Here is a 25,755-nt window from a genome sequence, read left to right on the forward strand (position 1 = left end):
TAAATGGTGAAATCTTTCTATTCTGTACTCTTAAAAAAATGCATAGTACAGGGGCAAAAAATACATATGTATTTCTCATTCTGATGCACCTGCTCAGTGTGGACTATCACTGGGTCATGAAGTGGGGGCGAATGCTGTCCAGGCGCCGGGTCAGGATCTCGCAGCCCGTGTCTGTGACCAGCAGTGTGTGTTCAAACTGTGCCGAGCGCTTCCCGTCCCTCGTCACCGCAGTCCAACCATCGGGCCAGGTCTCGTCCTGCCAGCCACCTGAAAACAAAAAGCATCACTTCTTGCCAGTCTTTAAATAACAGGTATCAGTCCCCAAAGAGAAATTAAAAAAAAATGTATCAGCTCTACAGGATAGAACCAGCATCCTGTTCCATCATTACTTAAGAGCAAACAAGAGTAACCATTTTACTCTACCGCTAAATTGCTCACCTTCACAGATCATTGGTTCAATTGTAAATACATGACCTGGCTTCATGACTCCAACTGCCTTGTTTTCTGCAATAAGATAAAACATTCAAGTCAGAAAAAAGAATACCATGTTAGTAAATGAATGAATCCTTGTCCTAACAGAATACAACAGAAACACAGTAAAGTCAGAAAAGCCCTTCTGAGATGATCTGTTCACTTCTCCATTTTTATGTATACATAAAGATTTCCCTTTGTTCTTTCCTTCTCCCCATCCACCAACACTGTAATACTTACTCAAGAAGCTTAAAATTAATTGCTGTCTTTCTCTCCAACAACTGGAACTTCAACTCTAGTTCTATAAAAACACTAAATAAATACAATACAGGAATTTCTACACATTTCTATAATGGAAAAGCATAATTAAAAAACAACAGATGTAAGAAGCACTTAAGGTATTCAGATAAGGCTTGGAATCTCATTTGTTTGCATTGAGCCATTAGCGCCAATGAACTGTCAAAATGTGACAGTGGTTAAGTAATCCCATGATTCCATTTATGAAAGACACACTGCCCCCTCATTACCCTGGATAATTGGGTCATAGTGGTGTCAGTGATAATGCTGTGTTCCTTAACTAATATAAAATAGAGCATTTTGAGGCATACAGGACAATAACACAGAAACTTTTTGATGTTAAATGCATCAAAAATGCTTATGTGGAGGCACATGAACTGATGGACTGCATGACTGCAGGAGTGCAGTTTGACTTGAGAAAGGCTTCAGCCCATTTCCTCTGCCCTGTTTCACCTGGAAGGACAGCACAGTTCAGATGTAACTGAGCCTGAGAGTTGGAACAAACTCCGGAACTGCACAGGAACCATTAGTTCCCAGCTACTTTGCTGCTGTAGACAATTTACATTAATTTTACATCCCCCCATCTAACCTTAATTGTGTAAATTTATTATATTGCCTAAATCACCTAGAGGCTTTAAAAAATCTCAGAAATCAAGCTGCCACAACAGCAACAGAACATTTTTCTTAGAAAATGAGCTTTCTGCTTTTCAAACTCCTTTCAAAGTAGGCTAGAAATAAGCAGCAGCATTCTTTTTTATCCAAGAGGCTTTAAGTCCCTCAGATCTTTCCACTTTTCTTTTGCTGTGACTCTGTATTTTAGAAAAAGCACCCAGCATCTTTCTTTCTGGGAACAGACATATTTGCTAAATGAAAAAAAAAAAAAGTTCAAAGTTCCAAATAGCCAGGAAAGACAGAAATTTCCTTGGTCTTGGATTGGATTTTAATTGGTATAAAAAGTTCCCCACCTCCAAAGAATCCATATTTTCTTAATTTTACACAACAAAAAGTACATACCAGGAACTGATACCCTTTTACCCTGCAATTAACAGATTTTTCTCTGTTGTCAGAAAAAATAACGTAGGAAATGGACATGGAAAGTCAGGAATTGCTAGACTATATTCTATAACCATAACATGTGTTAAGGCTCATTAGGAGATGGGAAGATGGAGGCACCTGTCAGGTCTAAGGAAATAAGTGTCCTATTATCAGGGCAGCTTTACAGCTGAAGTGAGTGTGAACTTTTCATCACTGCTTCATGATGTTTACTCTGCCCTTAGTTGTCTGCTGGCACTTAAGCTTCCACCCTTTGCCTCTGTGGATTGTTCCTTAGTCTTGCTGGAAAAATAGTTACAGGGCCATGGACATTTCCAAAAACTACCACTATGTTCATTCCTTCTCTGCCACACACTCGGATGAAGCTTCCAGAAATACCAAATCACAACACTCAAATGAAGAAAACTGAAAGAAACAGGATCCAGATTCAGGCACAACACCCATCTATCCTATTCAAAGAGCTTTTCATTTGCATCTGTAAATGGCAGTAAGGTTTTGCTTAGAACTTCTAAGGAGAGAAACATTTGGCAGCTCCTGTTAGACAAGAATGTCTAAGGGAATTTAGCTGGGAATTCAGGCAATAACTTTGAGCACTTACCCATTACTGATGACACCTAACACTAACCATTAGTGCAGGCAGCTAATGCAAGCACAAGTTCATAAAGTATGCCACGGTCCAGAGTTAAAAAAAATATTTCTCAAGTGTCAAAATGCCATCCTGATGGCTCAAGTAATTGGGTGCATTCACTGCAAATCACTTCTTGTCTACAGGACAGCACAAAGGGAACGAATACTCACTGGCATAATGGGGTACGTTAGGAGCTGTATGGAAAAGTTTATGGATTCCATGCCCACAGTAGCTCCGAACCACTGAAAATCCATTTGCTTGAGCATGTTTCTGAATTATGTTCCCCAGTTCTCTGTACCGAACACCAGGTTTTACTGCAAAATTAGAGATACAGAAGGAAATTTAGAGAGCTTTCTTTCAACACAACTAACCATCAAACACCATCTTTGTAGCACTCATGGCTTGTGTGTCCATCTGTTCCAGTATGCAACTTCCTATGGTCACTTAATCCACTGAGTATGTATGTGAGTGCAGTAACTTGAGAGAGGGAGGAAATTGTCTCATATTAAAAAAACAACCCAAGAGACAGAAGTGTATTCTTGTGCTTTTTTCACAAGAATATTACTTTCTTCCTTTCATAGATGCAAGTGCTCACATTAAAAGGATGTCGAAGTTTGAAATTAAAAATAAAGGACTTCCCAAGTATTTGGTGAGCTCTCACACCCTGAGCTGCAGTGCTTCTTGCAATGAATGTATGAACTATATTTTAATATACACTTATGCCTCTACTATGTGAAAAATGCACACAAAGGACTGATATTTAGAAAAACAATTAAAAGAAAATGGGTGTCCCTACTGTTAGACAAGATTCTCAGCGACAATGCTACAGCAAATAAGAATTTTCATATTCAGGTTTAATTTTTCTGACAATCCCTTTAAGAAGCCTTTCAAGATGAAGAGTTTGAAACATGAAAATGGTGTGAGAAATTCCCTTTGAGCACTTAGACAAGGGAGTAATAATACCATAAAAGCAACAATGTTTCATCATTCAGCTAATGAAAATTCATACCAAAAACAACCTCGAGCCCCTTAAAACAAAATTTCAAGCTTTTCCAAGACTATTCCAAACTCCCTGAATATATGCTATTCCTTCAGGAGCCAGATGTGTGGTTGTGTGGAGCCATCTTTGAAGCAGAGTTCACATCAAGCTAAAACTTTATGTGAAGCAACCTTTAGTTCAATTCTCTGCTAATGTAAGAGACTACAACTGAAACCCCTAAGCTGAATTTACAGAAAATAACAAGAAACTCGTATTACTGGAATATACATGCTTCCTCAAAAATTAAAAAGGGCATGGTGGGGAAGAGATTAATCTGCTGCATTTGTGCTAAATAGCTGTGAAGTATGAGCCTGACAGCACATGCAACTCATTTCGATGGAGCAAGGAGTCCTGTGCTTCTCTCTCATACAGCCCCCCCAGCTAGAGCCCTGGTGGTCCAACACCAAGACTTCAAGATGATTTAAAGAGGGGGGAGGTGACCCCCTTTTAATAGCTGACACACTTGCTGCTGGAATTCCTATTCAGATCCAATGTCTAAAACCCTTTAAAACACATTACAGCATCTAAAAATTGGTAAAAAAGACTTACAGTGAGAATTTCAATCTCACTGTTATGAACACAGGGAAATTTCTGTCACAGTTTCTACATCAAGGGCAGGATACAAAGGATAAGAGACAACACATGTAACTTTTGCTATAAAAAAGTACAGGACCAAAGACACACACTGTTCTGGTTTAGCTCTGAAAAACAAACTGGTCATTTCAGAACAGCAATCTCACATAAACAGGTCATCTTTATTCTTCACAGCGCAACCTGGCAGCATTTTCTTGATCACACAATGGATACACAAGACATCATTCTTACAGATTTTTGTCTTTTCAGCTCGACTAGCTATCTCCAAATTATGTTCATTTTAATTTATTTTATTTACATTTACTTTTGACTAAACTCAAGTTTAAAGCCTTACTACATAGCACCCTAAAATTCAATCTTCAGAGGCCATGAAGTGATTAAATTGTAATGGGGATTTAAAAAAGCTGCAGCGTATAAAGGATACAGAAGGTACAAGTATTTCCATGGACTTGAGAAATTCATCTTTTGTTTTCTGAAGTTGAACAGAATATTCTACAGTGACCTTTTGATCTCACTGTATGTCTCGATGCAGCTGCCCCAACTGTTAACTAAGCAAGATAATTAAAGTTCTGTAGGTACTGAAGGATATGTATCTGTCTTCTCCGGCACACTCCCACAGGAAATCAAGAGCTCGTAACCAGCTTTATGAAATAACCATCAGGTTTGGCAGGGCTAAAGAGATACATGTTTAAGCGTTCACACAGTGTTTTACCTTAGCAGAGTCACTGTGCAAAAAATATACAAAATATAAAAAAATATACAAAATATACAAATTATAAAAGTAGGCTTTTCCAAAGCATCCTTTGTTTGCTACATTCTCTAAGTTACTCAGATCAAGGATGTCATACTCATCAGTGGTCAAAAAAAGGCTGTTTCCATGTCAATGTCATCCACGGATCAGCTCAGCATCAAATACATTTTCCTCATCAGCCCACATTTAAAAAGAAGTTGCAGCCACCACTCACAGAACTGTGCCATTTGAAGGATCGCTGCTTTACACAACAGCCATCATCAGCTGGTGACAACTTCTGTGTGCTGCAGCAGAAGTCACTCTGAGAAGTGGCAATATGAGCAAGCATGTTTGAGAAACAAAACCTTCATGCTTCAGGCATGTTTTACCTGCATCGATGGCTTGCATCAGGCACTCATAAGTTGTTTGGACAAGCCTCCTGGCACCCTCGTCCACCTCCCCAACATAAAATGTCTCGTTCAGATCTCCGTGGTAGCCATTGCGATAGACGGTGATATCCACTGCAAACAACAGCAGACATGGGAAATCAGCACTCTGATCCTCACCTCCTGCCTCTTGATTTGTGAAAGAGCCAACATGTAAAAATGGGGGATTCTAACTGTGATTACTTCACAAGAATTCTGTAAGAAAACTCTTCCAGCAGAATCAATTCATTCATTCTTATCCTGTAGATTCTATATAATAATTTTAAGTTAGTGTTTCACTGGTGAACAGTTTGATCTAATGAAATAAAAGAGGGAGGGGGAGGAAAACAATCCCCCAACAATGCAACACAGACTCGGCAAACTACCATTGGTTTTTTAGGTAAATATAAAAAGGGGAAAGAGAAGCTCTTTGCTCCATGGTGATTTACCTGGTCAAAGTACTTTCTTAGAATTAATTCCTGCACTAATAGGGGGGAATTAAATTATAAAAGGTATGTAATCACAGTTTTACATATCAAGTTGTCTTGCTGTGGCAGAATGGGAACTTTTGTTTCTAAGTCTTTGTCAGACAGCTGATAGGTCTAATAGCTGCTAGATCACCAAACCCACTGGAAGAGTTATTGCTATGCTATTCATGAAGAAACCCACACCCAAATCTTCTCACAGGTAAACAGTCATGAAGGAAACTGTAGTGAACAGTAATACTTTAGGAATATCGCACATAAGCTGCTGAGAGAGACCAATACAATCTTGATAGGAAGATGTGGGAAAACACACTTTAGTATCAACAACTAGACATGACTTGAGAGTACCTTCTGGATGACATGTTCCTGTGATTCAAAAAACCTGGTTTGGTCTTTAGCATGGCTTCCAGGCTAAAAGTTTTATATAAAGAAAAAGACAGATGCTTCCTTTTAATTGTTCTTTGGTACATTCCAAGGTACCTTTTCTATCCCTCCTTATAACCAGTTTTGGTTCTCCTTTTCAAGAGGCTTTTGAGCCACTACCTTCCAGAAAGGAAGCCCAGTTCTTTCTCATTGTAACAAAGCAGAAGGCTCGAAGCTTGATCAAGTGCAGGAATGTGGACAAAGGTATGACTAAAGCCTCTTACAGAAGGTGTTCTCCAGGGCTGAGGTACAGCCTTGGCATGCAAACAGCAGAGAGGTAAAGGCCCCATGTAGATGAAGCCAACCATGTTGATTAGAAGGCTGGAGCATTTCTTCAATTAGAAGAAGCTGAGAGAATTCAGATTGTTCAGCCTGGAAAAGAAAAAGCTTTGGGGTGACTTAATTGTGGCTTTCCAGCACCTGACAGGAGCCAAGAAGAAAGACAGAGAAGAACTTTTACAAGAGCAAGTAGGGACAGGACAAGGAGGAACAGATTCAAACTGAGAGAGAGTAGGTTTAGATTAGACACTAAACAACAATTCTTCATGGTGAGAGTGGTGAGGCACTGGTTTCCCGGTGAAACTGTGGATGCCCCATTCCTGGAAATGTTCAAGGTTAGGCTGAATGGGGCTTTGAGCAACCTGGTTTATATTAAAAGTATCCCTGACAACAGCACAAGGGTGGAACCCAGATGATCTTTAAGGTCCCTTTCAACCCAAACCATAATTCTATGAGTTGGGCTTCTCACACTGGACTCCAGCAATGCCAGAATAGCTGGCAATAATAAAGAGCTGTGCAAAGACATCATCTTTGAAATTAAAATAAGATAAAGGAAATATGGCATACATTGTTACATGTACCCTACAAGCTCAGAGCTTTCAACCTGACTACACCTCACCCAGACAGGGGCAGCAATCATGACACTTGTTCTGAACAGGCTGCTATCCACAGCACTGAGGTGTAGACTTAGTAGCTATTATTACAAGCTAATATGTATCAAATATCTGATAATTTAAAAATATTACAATCTGCTTCTAGAGGTAGGTGAAACTTTAGCATACACTATGTATTTATTTACATGTAAGAGAAAAGCAAACTAATGCAATAATCAAAGGTGCAAACATTTGTACAAAAAAAGCATCATTAATTTTTACTGCCAAACCAGAAGAAATGGAAGTCAAAAGAAGAGATGGTCAAATAATTTATAAAATTATCTCTCACCACTCAAGAAGGCCTGAGTACCTTGAGTATCAAGAACAAAACGCAGCTGGTATTGTTAGACTGTGAGATGCTCAAAAAAAGATAACATGCACCTATACAATGCTTCCACATTAGGACCCTTTAAAGTCATAATAATTATCATGAGCATAGCAAAATTTTAAGAATCTAGAGCCATCTAATCAAGAATTCACTCAGAACTAACCCAGCTGAATAAGTCAATATACATTTTATTCACTATATATACAGTCTGGAACAACTGGAATCTAGCCCACGAGTGGAATACTCAGGCACTATACTAATGCACAGATCAGGGTAGAAGAATTATAGAGCTCTTAAAATGGACTGAAATTTTGAAATTATTTTATTAAATAAATTCATTAATTGAAGTATGTAAAAAGCAGAGGTAAATGAGAACAACCTAACTGGTAAATGAGAACAAAAGTCTCTCTTAATAAGCTACTCCAATGATGTTGCCTGCTTCTGAAACCTCACCGTACTGCATGGTTTAAATGCACAGAGGGTAGAAATGTTTAAGGTTAATTTTCACAGCACTTACCATTAACAATATCTCCCTCCTGCAATGGCCTCCTGTCAGGAATTCCATGACAGATCACTTCATTCACTGACGTACAACATGACTTGGGGAAATTATAATAATTCAAAGGGGAAGGATAACAATTCCTTGCAATACAAGCCTAAATAGAGAAGGTACAATTTACACCAAAAAGCTTTGTACAAAGAAAAACACAGAAAAAAGCATGTGTGCAATAGCTTTACAGTAAGACTGACAGGCTGAAAAGCAGTGACTCTTAAAAATAAGATTCTTCAAGCATTTCTTGGCAGTGTTTTCGCTATACCTTGCATTTCTTACCAGGAAGAAATTAAAGCTTCTTTAATTTTGTTTCTACTCACGTTCATGTTTGACTGTGAATGCTGAGATATTCAGGTTTGAAACAATGCATGGCAATATTTATTCAGTTTTAAAAAGTAATTTTCAATTACTGCTTTTAAGCACCCAGTCCAAGATTTTTGCAAGACACACAAGCTGAACAAAATAATATTTAGCACTACTCTTCCCCCCAGCTTTAAAACCTTAAGCTGCTTCCCTTGCACTGTAATAACCTTTTAGTATTTTTGCAAAACTGACACGTTTCATATACTTACACATACATACATACATACACATACTGAGCATAGTACTGAAAAAAAACATTGTGCTAATTTTTTTTCTTTTTTTAAATAATACTGTTTTTAAAACTGCAAAATACCAACGAGGGGTATCAGTCAGTGGCAGCAACCTGCCAAAGTTTCCATAAACCGCTGAGGAGGGGTAACTCCATGTTAACTACTAATTGTTCATGCTATACTTTATGCCTAAGCAAGAAGTTTGGTGTTTAATGCAGTTCAACAGAAGTCTCCAGCCTAATAAAAGCAGGCAATCTTGGCTCAACAGCTGCACAGATAAAAAGAACCAGAAAGCTCTCTAACAAACCTACCTATACCAAAATTGTTGCCTTTCCCACAATGGACAGAAGTAGCCTCAAGTACCAGACTACATGATTCATTGAAAAGACAGCAAAGAAAAAAATTATGCAATTCAAATATCTATGTAAAGTTAAGGCAGGAAGATTCTTGAACATGTCTTTTGAACCCTTCACTGGACTATGGCTTTATTTTGTCAGATTGCATCAAACATCTTGTTTCAGTTCTCTCTGAGGCATCTCAGTTCTGATTCCCAATCATAAATAATTTAACTTTCTCCTCTATATGTCTTAACCAACCACAGAGAGTACAAGTCCATGGCCTACATACGGTGTTTTTATATAATGGTATCTGTGGAGAGAAAATGTTTTAGAAAAAAGAAAATAATATGATGTTAACTGAGAAAGCAAGTGAAGAAACTTAGAAGAAATCTGAGGCCAGAAATACGGAAGCAGCTGATAGAGAGAGAGGCCCAGGAGTTCCTAAATCACTTTGAACCCACCATTGCCATCTGCACTACCCACCAGCTTCAAACTGGGAAACAGTTTGAAATAAAGAAATGGAATTCATGCAACTAAGAAAACCACACAATCGTCATTTGAAAATAATGAGATAGAAGAAAACACTTATAAACACCAGAAGAATAATAAACTAATCTTACTAAATGGACAGCATGATCAATTTCTTCAGTAGTTACTCCTGGTTTCACCATCATGGCAGCAACATCCAATACTTCTCTAGCAAGCTGCAAATGAAACAATTTAAAATTTAAAATAGATTTAAAATTGACCTATTGTCTTAATTTATGTTGATTTAAAATAGACCAGGACTATTCTCTACATGATTCATAACCCATTTTTGACAGCTATGCTGAGATCACCAGGAAAGCTGTGTGTAGTTGGGCTCTAGAAAGACTTTGATATAGCTCCAGGTCATGTACTCAGCCATGTCTGTAAGAGCTGAAAATACCCCAGTTAAGGTTTGGACCACATTTTCCTTGAATGCCATAATCTTAAATCAGACTACCTAAATATATTTCAAAGTCTGACTTTATGCACAAGGAAGTGACTACAATTGAACAGCTCTTTTTCAAAAATCGTTAGGGATGGGGCTTTGTTTTGATTTTTAGTTTTTACTTAGTACCAACTCCAGGAGAGGAAAAAATTCTCATTTATGCACTATAAAACATATTCTTAAGAGTAACAACGTGTCAGTCACAGACTGTCTTACTATTAATAACAAATGTAGGAAACAGATAAAAGTCATCCTTCTGCTTGCAAAATACATTACTGGGAATTGGGGTCAAAAGAAGAGAAAAAGCCAAAAAATATCAAGCTTCCCAAACTATTTTTCAGTGCTCTAAAGTGATATAATAATGTGCTGTGACAAAGTTGTAAAATCATTATAGATTTTTAAATAATGTAAAGGCACCTTGCAAGAAAAATCAAAACCCCCTTACCCTACACACTACTCGCATCCCTTCTATATCCTCAGATGACAGTATTTTTATTTGAGAGGTTCCTTTTAAAGCTTGTTCTGATTCAGACATTCCTGAAAAGGAAAAAGGGAGAAGATTAAAAAAATAAAGAAAAAAACCCAGGTTATATAGGGTGATTATTGCTACACATATCCAATCCAGGGACTTCCTTAGTTTACCAAGAGCAACAGAAGTACAGACTTTCTCACCATAGCCCAAAGTAAAAAACCCACCAAGCCATAGTATTATCATCATTATTCAGATTAACTGAAATTCATAAGTCCTGCACAATACCATAATGCCCCACATGCTCAGGAAGCCCATTCACTTACTGCATAAAACCATCATGTCCAGTTAGTCAAAATACAGTCTTAAGTATCAGGTTTACAAGGAAGTTATTTTATTCATAGAAAATAATTTTTCAGCTGCTCTTAGAAAATAATTAGTGAAAATTACATTCTAAAACAGTCATAAAGGGTTATATGAGATTGGGAATATATCTGGTCATACTACTGCAATAATCAGCCGACAAAAACATGAAAATTCTTCCTACCAAAGTCTGTGAAATCTCAGCATTATAGATGAGCAACCCTTTAAAATCCAGTATTTTATGTTGTTTTAATATTTACACTCTTTAAAAAATAGCTATGAAATACCTTAAGATTAACCTTAATGCTAAGAGACTTTATAGCAGCCTTTTGGGGAAATGCAAAGCTCCAGTACTGGTATAAAAAGGGGAAAATACCAAAACAATCCAATAAGCAAGTAATTTTGAATGCATTCCCTCTCTCTCCAAAAACAGCTGGAACTCATACACCAGTTTTGTTTTGGGGGATGCATACTGCAAGGTTTTCTTGGTTTTGTTGTACAATAATACATTTTCATCAGATATACTGATGCCACAGAGAATGGTTCAGCAGGATTCATCTGCGGCAGTCAACTGATTGCTGTTTGTTATCAAATTAACAACAGAACTAGGACTTTTATGTTTGAGATAACAAAACCCCAAAACCAAATTAACTAACTCTTAATTTCCTGTACACATTTGAAAGACAACCCATTACAAACTCTGAACTTCCAAAAAATACTTGCAACCATGATTTTTTAAAATTCAGTAAGTTACTGTGAGGAAGAAGTAAAGTGAGAACAGATATAAGAGGTTCCCTTCTCCATTAACTCCTTGATGCTTTAAAGGCTTTTTCAATGAAAAGGAAAATAGAGAGCAAACATAACACTCATAATTATGATTTGTTTCATGTTACCTAGTGGGTGATCAGCATAATCTGGTCTCTGAATATAACTTGGCACAGGTCTTGTTGGTGTCTAAATAAATCATAGGCAAAGATGGTTAGGTTGCAAGAACACTTATTACAGTCACAGAAAAATACAATATGAAATAAGACATATTTCATGTGAAATATGGCTAAGTCCATTTAGAAAAAGTTGCAAAGTATGTAAACACTCCAAAAGTTCCAAGTTTCATTCCCAAACATTCTGTTACTCTCTATTGCTATCATATTATACAACTTTTAACAGCCAACTGCACAGCTTTGTAAAAATCAGATTTTTATTGTCAAGTGAATCAAGCTGGTTTTATAATGTATTATGCCTTACTGTAGTGCTTTTTTTCTGCTGCTTTCCAGACTCCATGTGCACTGGGTCCAAATACATCCCTCTTCTCTTTAGCAAGATTGCTACTTCTGATCATCACCTTAGTCAAAATCTCTAATTTCATTTGCATCAGTCTCACAGCAGACACAAGACAAAAAAGCCAATGTTCAGAGATAACACAATTAAATTACTTAGCCAGTGAAATATCCCAAATACCTTTTTCTCCAACAACACTAACAAACACACGTGGGCTCAGGCTCTTCTAATCTGTTCTCTAATGAGCTTGTAACAGATGGAGAAGACTAGAAGAGGATACCACTGGGGCAGCTTTTCTAGTACAGGCCAATTAGAAAAGACAAATGTAAAGAAAATGCCATTATTGCTGTAAAAAAAGCTTCAGCTTATTCCATGTACAAACTTGTACCAATTTAAAAATACAGTTACGTCTGTATGTACATATATATATACACACAGTTATATGTCATCTTCTAAAAGCACCTTTCACGACCAAAGATCTTACTGACCTCTGTTGTTCTTCACCATGCCAGTGCTGGAGATTACTGTAACCTCTGTTCTTTCAGCTGTTCACCAGTTCACTCACCAGGTTATTTTAAACCACTTACATAATATAATATAAAACCATTTATTTTAATTCTAAATTAGTTACCTGAGCTTTTCAGAAACAGACTGCTCCGTAACTGGCAAGGACAACAAACAGCGAGGAGACATCATCTGAACTAGCAGTAGCTTTTTTGCAGAATAAATGTCACAGTGTACATCCAAAAGGTATGAGCTTAAGCCTGTTACTGATGCTCATAGGCGCTCGCTTAATTATAAATATACCAGGAAATAGAACAAGTTAAACTAAAATGAACTACAAATAGGACAGCTATGCATGTCCTTGCAATTGGGCTCAGATCAAAAAGCTCTCCTCTCTCAGCTGAAATGTGGGAGTTCATCAGGTCAGGGGTGATCCATTAGTTGCTACAGAACATGGCAGTGCTGGAGTAGAGTGGCACCTCTTGCTTACCAATGGATAGTGTGGCCTGAGTTTCCCCGTGTATCGATAACCAGACCAGGGATTTGTGTTAACATCGCCTTCCAGGCTCCAGGAGGAAACTTCACGCTTAGCTTTTTCATCTTCTGAAAAGACAAGAAAAAGGGGGGAAAAAGTTGCAGCAGCAAAATCTGTCCTACTAAGAATGAGAACTGTGGGGTCTAGAAAGTGCCTTAGAAGTGCGTAAGTCTAGATCCGACTGTCTGGCATTTTATATACTGATACATGAAAGCGTAAGTAGCAGTTATTATTTTGTAGTGTCCATTCCAAATTCACATTCTTCCTACCCTATTCAATAGCAAACTGGGAAATGTCAGGACTGAATACACAAAGGAAGTGTAGTAATTAAGTTGTTCCTCATTTGTAGTTTTATAACACAGCTCTTGTTTTCATTCCTGGGAAAAAAGCCTGTTTCTAGAGAGGAACTCACCATCCCTTCAATCAAAACCTTTGCACTGCAGATGAACGTTCCTTTCTTGTGATCTCCCTTAGCACCCAGTGACCAAAATGACCTGAGGTGGGAAGGAGGCCATCCAAAGGTGGAAGGGAGGCCATTCAAGTGTCAGGCTCAACACATGGAGGCTGCGACCCCTCCAGAGCTTATAAAGAGACCGCAAGTCCTGCCACTTCTGCAGTTCAGAACAAGCACTGCTCACACCTTAGAAGATGGTCCCAAACTGCTGAAGCTTCCCAGCTCTCTGAACCTTGTGAAATTCATGTCTGACATGGTCCAATGACTGACTTCATCCACAAATAACACATTCTTACGAGGGCAAATTGAAGGTGTTTACATAAAGGCTTGAAACAAGCAGATCCTGAGCAATACCAAAATGAGAAGCATTTACTCAGAAAGAGAAGGCAAGGGTTAAGAGAGAGCGTGGTAACATTAATCTTTAACTCATAACTGGATAACTTGTTTGTTTTATCTTTTTATATCTCAGAAGGATGAAGAGGCAGTAAAAGGTCTGCCATTGCAAGCCCTTATGTCAATTCCTCAGAGCCTCTGTGGCTGACATCTGAGCCATCTGCTCAAATGACATTCAGTTCAGATGAAACTGAGAAATAACAATTTAAAAGTCCAAAGCTTTTCACATTCACACAAATTAACAGGCTACAGAATGCCAAGTGTGAACTATTAGAACCCTATACTGGGAAGGCAGAAAGAAGGAAAACATTTGTAACTGTCTCTACTACTCCAACCTATTTACCATTCAACGTTTATCATGGAAAAAGAAGCTTTACTGGGTTTTAGGAAAGGTGGTAAATTATTTGAGGATGTGAGTTTCTGCCATATCACTTTTTAATCCTACTTCTCTTCAGCAGGGCTTAATGACGATAGGCGGGATGGTGACAGGGAGGAGGCAAGGGGGCAGAACTGAGGTCTGCCCCCTCCTCTTTGGTTTAGACTCATGGACTATTTTCACTACTCAGATAAGGCAGAATCTACCAGTCTCCTAGTATTTATGTGCCAGAGCTACCAGCTGTCACTAAGGCACACAGATATTCTTACTACCTTGAACTGAACTCAGCAAAATCCTAGCTATGATACATCCTCTATCAGTGGCTGCACCATGCACACAAGCATTCTCCCTTTTTTTCCAAAAATGTACAGAACAGCTGCACTCTGACTCACCTGTGTTCCAGCAAGTGTCTAATCACAAAGACTTTGCAAGAACCTTTCCCACTGCACTGCCTTTGACTGCATTAGACATCAAAATGCTATGAAGGAACACTGCTTTACAATAGTGAGTTATTATTCTCCTTGTCCTTTATTTCAGCACCCCTCTTTCTGTGTTCATACACCTGGCAACATAGCTCAAGCAATAATTCATGCAAATACAAAAGTGAATAGAAGCAAACAGTGGTGTGAACCTCTGCCCCTGAAATTTTACACGGCACTTTCAACTGTCGGGAACTGGACAAAATTTCAGATGTGCATCATACAGTGCTAAGTATCTTGGGAAAAAAACCCAATACCATTCCTAGGAGAGCAGCACAGAGCAGCTGAGGCTGGAAGGGACTTCTGGAGGTCATCTGGTTTGATCCCCAGCTCAAGCAAGGCCACCTAGAGCTCACTGCACAGGACAAAACCAATTCAAAGCAATATGAAAACGCATTTGAAAAGTAATGTACTTACTTGCTTTCTTGTGTAACAACTTGTGGGTGGCCCAGCTTCCCTTAAAGCATTCCTAGAATTGCAAACGAAATGTATAAATACATGTTTTAAGCAGTATTTACATGGACAGATATGCCAACATGACAAAATAGAGAAGTAAATGTATTTTAAAAGGAAACTGGAAGACTGTTTTTATTAACCCTGGTAGCAATATGCAGTAAATGCTACTGTAACTGCTAGTCTTAGCAATAGAAAATATTACATTCAAAAGTTTATGAACCAGAATAAGCAGAAAAAGCACAGCCAAACAGACAGCACCCATGGCAGTGAAATACACTGATATAATCCTATATATTAATGACCCTTTATCATTTTAATAAGTAACTAAACACCATGGTGGCTGCAGGTTGGCTGAAACAGTCTGTATCTGTAGCTGATCTTACAGCGCTGCAGCGAGCAGCAAGGTCCTCGACAAGAAGCCATCTCCTCCTGCTAATTGCATCCCTTCTGTCTCCTGCTACAGAACAGGAAAGCAAGAGAGGCCAATTAGCACAACCACAGGGGAACTAATAAAGTAGACTAAAGGGCAGAAATGAGGGCTACTGAATGAAAATAGGAAATTGAAAAAACAATATTGAGAAAGTTGAAATGGAAATCAAGAAAAGAGTGACTGTGGAGTAGTTTAGTCTTTTCTCTTCTTCCCAAACACAAGTAGAGCAGTTCATGCAAGGAACAAAGAGTCAGCAAAGGGGCAGATGGAAATGGCTAGCAGCTGAAGAGTAAAGAAGGACTAAGATGAAGAAAAGACATGAAAGAAAATAAAAGAGATGTAAGTAAAAAAGCCACAGAAGGCAGCATTAAAGGTGATCCTTTAAGCTGCTAATTAGCAAATTACTTGGGTTTGTAGCAGAAATTCTAAATCAATGGCTATGTGCACTCAAAACACCCATTAAGAAACTACTAATTCCAATCACTGACAATTACAGCTAAATTTCTGGAGGCAGGAAGCAAACTGTTTTTAAGGAAAAACAATACTAGTGCTGAATCATCATTGTAAAACCCCTATCCAGAGCCAACAACTGATTCAACCTAAAGTATACAAAACTCAACCAGTCCAAGACAACACATCTGCACACTAAGCCCAGCTTGTGACTTTATACTCTTGCTTCAGGGTTGCTCTTGAGCCCTCTGAGCTGTTTGTTTCTGTTGAGCCACCTTCTCCCTCCTCCCTCATTAGTCTTGCAAGCAGTAGTTACCAAAGTGTGCCCACAAACACCCAGTACAGTGGTGCACAGGTACACCTAGGTTCAAAGAGACCCTGCTGTGTGTGTGCTGTTCCCCTCATGACCAGAACCAGTTGCTCATTGTGTTCTGCTACCCCACACACCAGGAGTGACTGCACTGCCAGGGGCTCTGAAACCAACACTTCCGATGACCAGAGAGAACATCACTTCCAACAGCAGCCCAAGGTTTGGTCACACTTGTATAACCCACAGCACACAAAGACCTTTGCACTGCACTCTTCTCTGCTGGGGAGCAGGGAGAAAAGGAACAGGTTTTAACTGAGGCCTGCTTTAGGGAAAAAAAAATATAAAAATGCTATTTCAAGGACACTAGAAGCACCAGTACGGTTTTTTTAATCCCCTTTCAAACACAAGGTCTTTGTTCTGAAGCATAAGAAGGATTACACAACTAAGGACTTAGAGCAACTACCAAGTCTGCAAACTTAGAATCCACTTTTTTTAATGTAAAGGAGTCTTTGGGGAAGGAACACATACGTCAGCTTTGGTAATTACTGACTGTAGTTCATTCTCTGCTTTCCCATTCAATTTTGGGGGCTGTTCTCCAATGCCCTTGCTTTGTCCTACACCAACAGCCTTTCCTCTTTGCTGGCCCATAACCAGAAAACACCAGGCAAACACAGCACTAGGGACAGTATCATAAACCTCAGAGGCTCCATTTTGGCTTTTTATTTCCTGCAGCTGTGGACAACCTAAGATGATTCTGCGTAAGGCTGCCATATGCCAAAGCTTTCCCAAACATGTTTCCCAGATTTTTCTTGCCATTTATCTCCAGAGGAGCAGTAGCTCTGCCAGAACTCCTGGGGCACAGCTCCAAAGCTGCTGTACCCCGAGACAACCCAGACAAGTGCATCATGTGCACATCCATCAACTGCAACACACAGTAAGTCTGATGCATTTTTGTGAGCAGGGGCTGTTACAAGTGCAATGTACAATCAAAGAATTTCTCTGCCTTGGTCTGACACTTCTGGAAGGCACTCAGAGCTGCAGCACACATGCTGCAAATCCACCTACAGCCCATCTATTTTGTGTAGGATCAGTCATACATTTCCTGCAAGTGCTGGACTTACCCGGTACATACAAATTATTTATATTCAACAACCTACTGCACAAGCACCACACTGCACATGACTGCAGAGCTCCGCCTTGGCAATTCCACATAAAAATATGGCAGCTGGCATCTCACTGGTTGGAGAATCACAACTCTGGTAACAAAGCACTGCCAAAGTACCACTGCACATTGCAAACACCCTCACCTTCTATACCACAGACTTCTCAACGAGCTATGGAAGAAATCTCCTCTTTCTCTCCATCTGAGCCACATTTTGGAGTATTTTCTGGAGAAAATTACGCTTTTCACTGAGCCTTCTCCTGAGACATCTACTTCAATCTTGCTATTACCATTCCTGTCTCTTAATAATTCTTTTGTTTCTATGCCCTACCCAGGTCAGGATAGAAACTTTTCAATGACTAAATAAACAAAATCCAGGGAAAATGTATTCAGGGTGACTTTTAATATTAAAATGAAGAAAATAAAGATTTATTTTTTTTCCAGATACAGTGAAAAAAGGAACATGTAACACTGCATGGCTGTATTTTAAAACATCTATTTAAATAGCTTCAGGGGGACAGTACACAGGAACAATATGAATAAGTTTCTTGGAAGACTTCCTGGGTTTCATTTCAAGCACTACATTATCCATTAGCATGCCTGATATTAATATCCCCACCCTTCTCACCTAAAGCATTTTTCTTTTTATTGCATGTGACTTTTATACCTCAATCCAGACAGACATAGAAACACGGAAGAGGACTGTACAAGAAGAGAGGTCAGATGTACAACAAAAAAGAAAGCAGAGGGGTAATCCTTGTCTTGTTTAGAGCAATCCTCGGTACAACTATTCAATCAGTAATAAAAATATAAATGTGCCTTCTAGACAAAGGCTGTCAACATACTGAAACCTTTAACAACATTTCTGGCTTCAAGACATTCTTAAGCCAATTCCACTGGTTTTGTGTTTAGGGCCAATTTCAACTCGGTGCTCACCAGAATATATCAAAAGGTAACCAAAGGCACAATCAGCGTTACCATTTGGAAAGATGTTGGATCCCCTTGTGGAAGCTGTGTTATTTCTGAAAATGATTTTTACCTTAAGGACTCACCCAATATCAACAGAATCATGCAGCACAGCAGCATTTGTTTTATAGTATGGTGTATTTTCACTATGAACACACTGATCACTACCAAATACCTTGAGGTTTTTGTTTTTTTTTTTAATTAACCATTGAAAGACCAAAACCCTTTAAAACAGTTATTGAAGTAATTAGGGGAAAAAAATTTGTGCTATGTTTATTGTCATCTTTACAACAATAACAGAAAGTTTCTTATTCATTCAGTTCATGTATGCATATGATATGACTAAGAGGTGGGAAAGTACAGCCAACTGCAAATTCCAGAGGAGAAAAGGATGCTCAATCAAGATTAGGACATTACTGCACCACAAACTTCCATACAGCACAGATATAACAAACTAGATTTAAATAAGCTACCCACAGACAGGGATGTCCCACCCCTGGATGTGTTCACAGCCAGTATGGATGGAGCTCTCAACAACCTGGTCTAGTTGTTCAGTTTTCTAGTTGGGAAAATGTCCCCACCCATGGCAGGGAGTTGGAACTAGATGGTCTTTAAGGTCCCTTCCAAGCCAGGCCATTCTGTATCCAAGCCCAGGAAGCATAGGAGAGAATTCAAGCTGATAGACTGTGTTTCTGAACTGCCTTTGCCTGGGAGCAGTTCATTTCAAGTTAGCTCTGGCACCCCCTCTGTCAGCACTCCAACTTGTGTCCAACTTCCACCGAACTACCCTCTCCATCATCTACAGTCATCATATAGAGCCATTGTGACGAATTTAAAAAAATACCTACTTTATAGGAAAAAAAAAAGGATAGTTGGAATCAAGACTGTGAGGACAGACTGTCTCTTTGCATGTCATTATACCTGGAATTGCAATGGACAAACACCTAAGAAACCGTGCCAAACAGAACACTGTATTTAAAAATATTCTGAGCAATCTTTTTAACAGAATTTAGAAAATGTCCTTTAGAATGTAAAACTGTCTGGGGCTTAACCTGAGACCATACCATTTTGCATAATGAGAACTCATTTTTAACCAAATACCTTGAAGGCATGCAAAACAGAAGACAAAAAAAGAACCCTGATGTACAGGATTTTGCTTAATAGCAGGCTATCGGTTATATATATATATATATTAAATACAGTACGGATTAACTCACATTTTATCCATAAGTACAAATATGTTGAAGTGTTAATACATTTGATGTTATATTAAACAGCTGACTCTTTTCAGCATGCTGAAATCCTTCTAAGGCAGTACAAGCCCACAGAGACGGCCTCTGGTCCAAAAAACTTCGTACAAAATTCCCAAACTAGCCTAAGCAGCACACATGAATAGACAGTTTTTCAGAAGAGTCAAATATGTGTTTTCAGATTCAGCTCCAAGAGAAGTACCTACATGCAGAACCTTGGTATCAGCAGGGTTGATCGACTTTCTCCTTCATCTAAGACCTGATCTTATCCTGAGACTCCTGGATCCCTCGTGATCGAGCCCTTCCTTTGAGGAAGGGACTGCATTTTGCAGCTCTTCAGATTTACAGAAATATACAACTGATTTTGAGAGTATCGTGAAGGAGCAACAGACCAGAGGAATTCCAACTGGACTGTCCCGTCAGTACATGGAACACTGGCTCAACAAGCCTGCCTACAGTTTTACTTTCAGAAAGTCATGAGGGCTCAGCTTTTATACCTCACCAACAATCAGGTGCTTACCTCAGACATAGGTACTCATGGTGATTTATAGGCAATTGAGAATGTCAGCTTCCTGATGAAGGGAATCTGATTTTCTAGAAGATGGTATCACCTGAGTGCCATTTATGTCTGAGGAAACTCCTATGTGCTGCAGTTGAATCCAAGCAACTGGTTTCAGCCTATTTCAGGCACAAAAAACAGTGAACCAAGGACAAAACATTGCACTGATGTCCTATGGTCTGATGTGAGAGAGGACAAAAAATAGTTTCATCCAGATTCTTTGCTCCCTGCTCCGCATCCCAAATACATTGACAGTGAAAGGAAACAGCAAAGCAGGAGGTGGGACAACAAGTCTTCTCTTCAGGTCCACAATTTTTCACAAATTACTGTGACCTTGAGTATCCAAAGCTGTCAAGGGCCCAGGGCCAAGTATCAGTGAAAATGTGCCTTCCAGAAAGCAGTAATTTGTATATAAACTCACTGAGAGAACAAAACAGCATTTTTTTCCAGTCACCGAATTTAAGAAGTCATACCCCATCTCAGATACCAGGAGGTATCAAGAGATATTGGGAGGCACCCACCAGTGCAAGAGAGACGCTGCCCCCGACTGTACAGTTCAGGGAAACTGCTAGCCCTTCAAACACACATGGCAGAGTCACCACATAACCCCAGTGCTCATTTCTGGCTCCTCAAACAGACCACTTCATACACCTGGGGCTAACAACACAGTGGCAATGGCCACTGACTTCAGAGTAAGAGAATGTTTCCAGTCTACAAGAAGACTGTAAATGTCTACAAGTAGGTATTTCTGAATTCAGCTGGAGAAGTGGTCCTGCACCAGGATCTAATCCACACCACATTAAACCTACTCTGTTTTGTTCAAGAAACTTATATAAGTAGTATGAAAGAGGAAGTTTTTCATGAAAGCAACACAAAACCACTAATAAGTGATCCATTCATAATTAGAAGGCTCATATAAAAATGGTAACTAACTGGAGATCTCAAGAACAGTTACTACTCTTCCCTTTCTTTATCCTTCAGCCACTTGTAGAAGACATAAAAGAAATTCAAATTGTCTACTTAAAAACAAACTCTTTATGTATACTACATGCAAGTGACTGTATCTGTAAGGCGGATTTCAAAATAGCAAATTCATCTTAGGAAGAGAAACTCTACACTTGAGATGTGATACTGGACATTGTGTGATTTCCACATTCAGAAGATAGACTGAATTACTGTCTCTCACCAAAAGATGACTTACAACACTGCAGTAAGTCTCTAAAAAAAATAAACAAGACAGTGAAAAAGAATAGCTGTTAGTGACAGTACTTGATTTACTAGCCTAAAATATTATTAAGGGTTAACAGCAGACAGAATCCCTCAGCAGAACAGTTCATCTTGTTACACCTTGAAGTGAAAGGGGAAAAAAAAATGCCAAGGTTCAACACACCACCTCAAGAGCTCCTCTGCTGCTAAAAGCCATTTTTACCTTGTCTCCATGACCAGTTCAAAACCTCCCTGCTAGGCCAGAACCCAGCCACATAGGCCTCCTTTCTATCCATGACCCACAAGCACAACTACTATTTAAAAGCTGTAACCAGTTTCCAAGGTGCCCAACAGTGAGAGAGGAAACAGTGTTGGCTCAAAGAAATCTCAAAGAATGTCAAATTACTCCAGCATAAGCATTTTCAGGGCATGTTGTTGAGACATACGTTCTGATGCAGAGAGGGAAAAAAAATAAGTGACCAGAATAACACTCTTTCTCCAGGAAAGGAGAAAAACAAATGATAAATCCATCAGGGAAATCATTGTCTTGATGCAATCTACTTGGAAACTTCACTTAAATTCTCTATGTGCAGTCATGAAAAATAATTTTTAATCAATCTTCACACTACACTGAGATTCTCAGTCCTATACTTCCTATACCTTTCAGTCCTATACCATTTTTTTCTTAGCAAATGATATGTTAGTAACTTATAATCCAAATACATGGCTTCACACGGTTACCTTCCTACAGCAGTTCACAATTTTCTGTTGTTTATTTTAGCACTGGAGAAAATAAACTCCTATAAATTTGGTTTTCGTTCTGATTGGAGTTTTGGCTTCATGAAATAGTCATTGTAGGCTTCCAAGCAGATTAATTACCTGATGCCCATGGCCATACAGATGCTTTTACCTGTCAAAGAGATGTCAGACAGCTTGTGGCTCCCAATCCACCCTCAGTCCAAAGGAAGAGCCCACACCAGTGCATTCCATAAGGACTGGCTGACTTTATGGTTGGGCCAAATTGGGTCACAGTGGGCAAGCCTGCTCTTCATCAGCACACTTCTGAAGTGTTTCATGACGCTGCAGAGCTAAACCAGCAAAAAGCCCCAAACAATTAATGCAGCTGCTTTTCTTCCATTTAAAAGAAAACTCTGAAGACCTCAGAAGTGGCCCACCAAGGAATCAGGGACAGCCTAAGGGAAAGGGTAGAAGCACGCATCCTTAGACGGAGGGAATAGCACCAAGCCAGCTACAACACAAGCTGTGCTGTGAGGTGGAATAACATCCTAGGTCCACTCACTAGCTTATCTAGGAGTTATTTATGCATGTAAGACCAGAATGGAAAGAAAACCACCAAAGAGAGAACTCCAGAAAAGTTTCACCATGCTAACCAGCCCACTACTGTCAGCTGAAACTTGCTGGCAGTTCAGAGAAAACAATAGTCCTTCACCTGCAATGTGTTTATTTGAAGAGGCACCCAGGCTGTCGGCAGCACCTCACCTACCCTCCTGACAATGCTTGCCAGACACCGGGGCAGGACCGTAGCAACTCCTCCATGGCACACACCAGCTGGTGAGGAGAGCTGGAGCCTCGGGACAGTTCCATGCTGGGCACCATGCAGCAGGGATGAACTACATCATCTACAGGATGAACATGGGGACTCTTCTCTCAGTGCACAGCATTTCTTGCATGTCTTTAAAACAGGCTGTCACATCAGGCTGTCACTAATGTTCTTCTCTGTAACACCTCGCCCCAAAACATCTGAAGCACCTTCAGTGTGCTTACCCACATTCCTGATTGGGACAGCAAGGCACAGCATGCCCCAAGTCACTCAGAAATGAGATAACTGGGATTCCCAGTTCAGCATTTCATTTTCTAGGCAGGACAGCTTTACAAGCATGTAGCCAGTTATCCAGCAGCCTATTTTAACAAGCAAGGAAGTATTTCCAGTAATTCCCCTTTTACCTAACAACAGCAGCATATTAATATAACTAAACATATTATAATTATATATCTATATTTACATATAATATACTATAAAATATATAATCAAATAGTAATAGCAATATTTCAAAATAATTAAACTTAGTATATAGAAAACAAGAATCTCTGCATCCTATACAGAATTAGCTGGGTTAAGAGATGGGAAGAAGGGGAGTTAAGATGTAACTGGAACTCTTCACATTGGCCTCTTCATTCTCTTAACAAATGGTTTTAACATCACCAACTAATATTTATATATACCAATGATGCATTTATGATGAGTTTTATATTAGATGTGTCAAAACACACAGCAAAACACAGAGCAAATCCTAGAAGTTTACCACAAGCACCATGTGGGAACTAGAGATACACACTTCTCACAACAATTCTGAGTTGCAGTTGCTCTAATTTAGCATCAACTCCCAGCACAGGGCACAGAGACTTCAGGGGAAAGTACCAGAAACTGTGCAGTGGGTGTGTCACAAGCACGTGGGGAATTTTCCCCTAGTCCTATGCAAACCGTAACAATCAGCTTACATCCTGAATCACAAAAAATATCTTCAGAGTTAATAAGCTAATCTATCTGAAGTGACTGAATTCTTTTCTTATGTGTATCTACAAAAGTTCGGAGACTTTACTCTGAATTACAATTGAGACAAGGAAAGCCAGTGTTAATCTCTGAACTAAACATGTATGTCCTCACTGATTTTGACAAAATTTCACAGACAAAAAGTTCAAAGGATTAGGCTATGTATTTTCATGCACATTTTAAAGTTAATTAAAAAAACAAACAAACAAAAAAAGAACCCCGCAAATAAAAAGCACACTCAACAGTCATCAGACAGTTCTTTCTATGGGAGGACCACACTCTGTTACCACTGTGGCCTACAGAACACGTTCGATTCTCACATTTATTCGTGGGAGCTGACTGCTCTATGACATGTGGCCTAACCTGAACCTTCCTGTTTGGCACCCTCAGAGTAGAACATCAAAGGACATACTGGAAGAAAAAAAGTTAGGAACGAAAAGGAAATAATTTTTAAAAAAATGGAAGCGTATCAAATAATTTTCACAGAAACTCATAACTTAAAGAAAATCTGTTTTCAGAGCAACAAGTCTCCCGGTGTCTATCCAAGCCGAGCAACTCCAGAGCTGACGCCGGCAGAGAAACGCACCCGCTGGAATTTGATGAGCACGTCCTCACTTTGTCCCACTAAGCCTTTATTTTTAAGGGGAGCACACGGACCACCCAAACCTTCAGGCAGAGGAACATCCGTGCACCCTCTCACGAACGCTCCGGCTGCGCTTTGGTGCCGCTGAGGTCCCGCATCGCCCGCGGCCACGAGGAGAAATGGAGCTCCCGCCCCGCCCGGGGCCGCCAGCCCGGCTCCCCCGGCTCCAACAACCGAGGAACCGAGGGGGAACTTGGTGCGGGGTCCCTGGCCGAGCGCTGCGCCCCCAGGCTGGCCGGGAGCGGGCGGGCAGAGAGGCAGAGCCGGGCACCCCGGGCCGGGCCCGGGCGGCCGGGAGCCGGCTCGGGGAGCTGGATCCTGCGCCCGCCGCACGCCTGGAGCGCCGAGCGAGGGGCTGGGCCGCGGGGAACCTCACCTGGGAGCAGAAGTAGGAGCCCTGGATGCCCAGCTTGAGGCAGGTGGGGCACTGCAGCTTGGCCTCGCTGCTGCAGCCGGCGGTCTCGCAGACTCGGCGGGTCTCCACCGCCGCCGCCATGCTGCCGGGCGGCCACGGGGGAGGAGCCGCCGCCCGGAGCTGCCGCCGGCTGGGGCGGGCGGGGAGAGCAGGACGGAGGGAGGGACGGAGGGAGGGAGGGGGAAAGGGATGAGGCTCCGGGGGTTCAAAGCCGCATCCAAGCCAGCCTTGAACGCTCCCAGTGATGGGCCAGCCACAGCTTCCCTGGGCGACGCATGCCAGCGCCTCGCCACCCTCACAGTAAAGAGGGCGTTTAGCCTATTTAGCCCAGAGAACAGAGGACTGAGAAGGGATCTCATAAATGTCTCAAAGGTGGGTGTCAAGGGGATGGTGCCAGGCTCTTTCCAGTGGTGCCCAGGGACGGGATGAGGAGTTTACGGCCATAAACTAAAGGACAGTAAGTTTCACCTCAACATGAGGAAGATCTTTACAATGAGGGTGGCATAGCACTGGAACAGGCTGCCCAGGGAGGTCATGGACTCTCCCTCTTTGGAGGTATTCCAGACCCACCTGGACACTCCTCTGTCTGGGTGACCCTGCCTTGGCAAGGGGGTTGCCCTGAA

The 25,755-nt window shown here is 40.3% G+C and overlaps 1 protein-coding gene across 1 annotated transcript; it reads right to left on the reverse strand.

The window, feature by feature from the left end:
- Positions 1-25,221, reverse strand: METAP1 (methionyl aminopeptidase 1). The gene is made up of 11 exons (XM_005517475.3): positions 25,094-25,221; positions 15,131-15,182; positions 12,967-13,079; positions 11,588-11,648; positions 10,308-10,399; positions 9,510-9,593; positions 7,923-8,061; positions 5,202-5,333; positions 2,620-2,763; positions 439-504; positions 1-267 (listed from the first exon to the last, which is right to left on the reverse strand). Exons 1-11 carry the CDS (start codon positions 25,211-25,213, stop codon positions 107-109), a joined length of 1,164 nt encoding a protein of 387 aa, XP_005517532.1. The 5' UTR covers positions 25,214-25,221; the 3' UTR covers positions 1-106.
- Positions 25,222-25,755: the final 534 nt, after the last annotated feature.

The sequence above is a fragment of the Pseudopodoces humilis genome, chromosome 6 (genome assembly GCF_049639895.1).
Source record: "Pseudopodoces humilis isolate 2021_Gansu_Grassland_sample_001 chromosome 6, ASM4963989v1, whole genome shotgun sequence".
NCBI lineage: Eukaryota > Metazoa > Chordata > Aves > Passeriformes > Paridae > Pseudopodoces > Pseudopodoces humilis.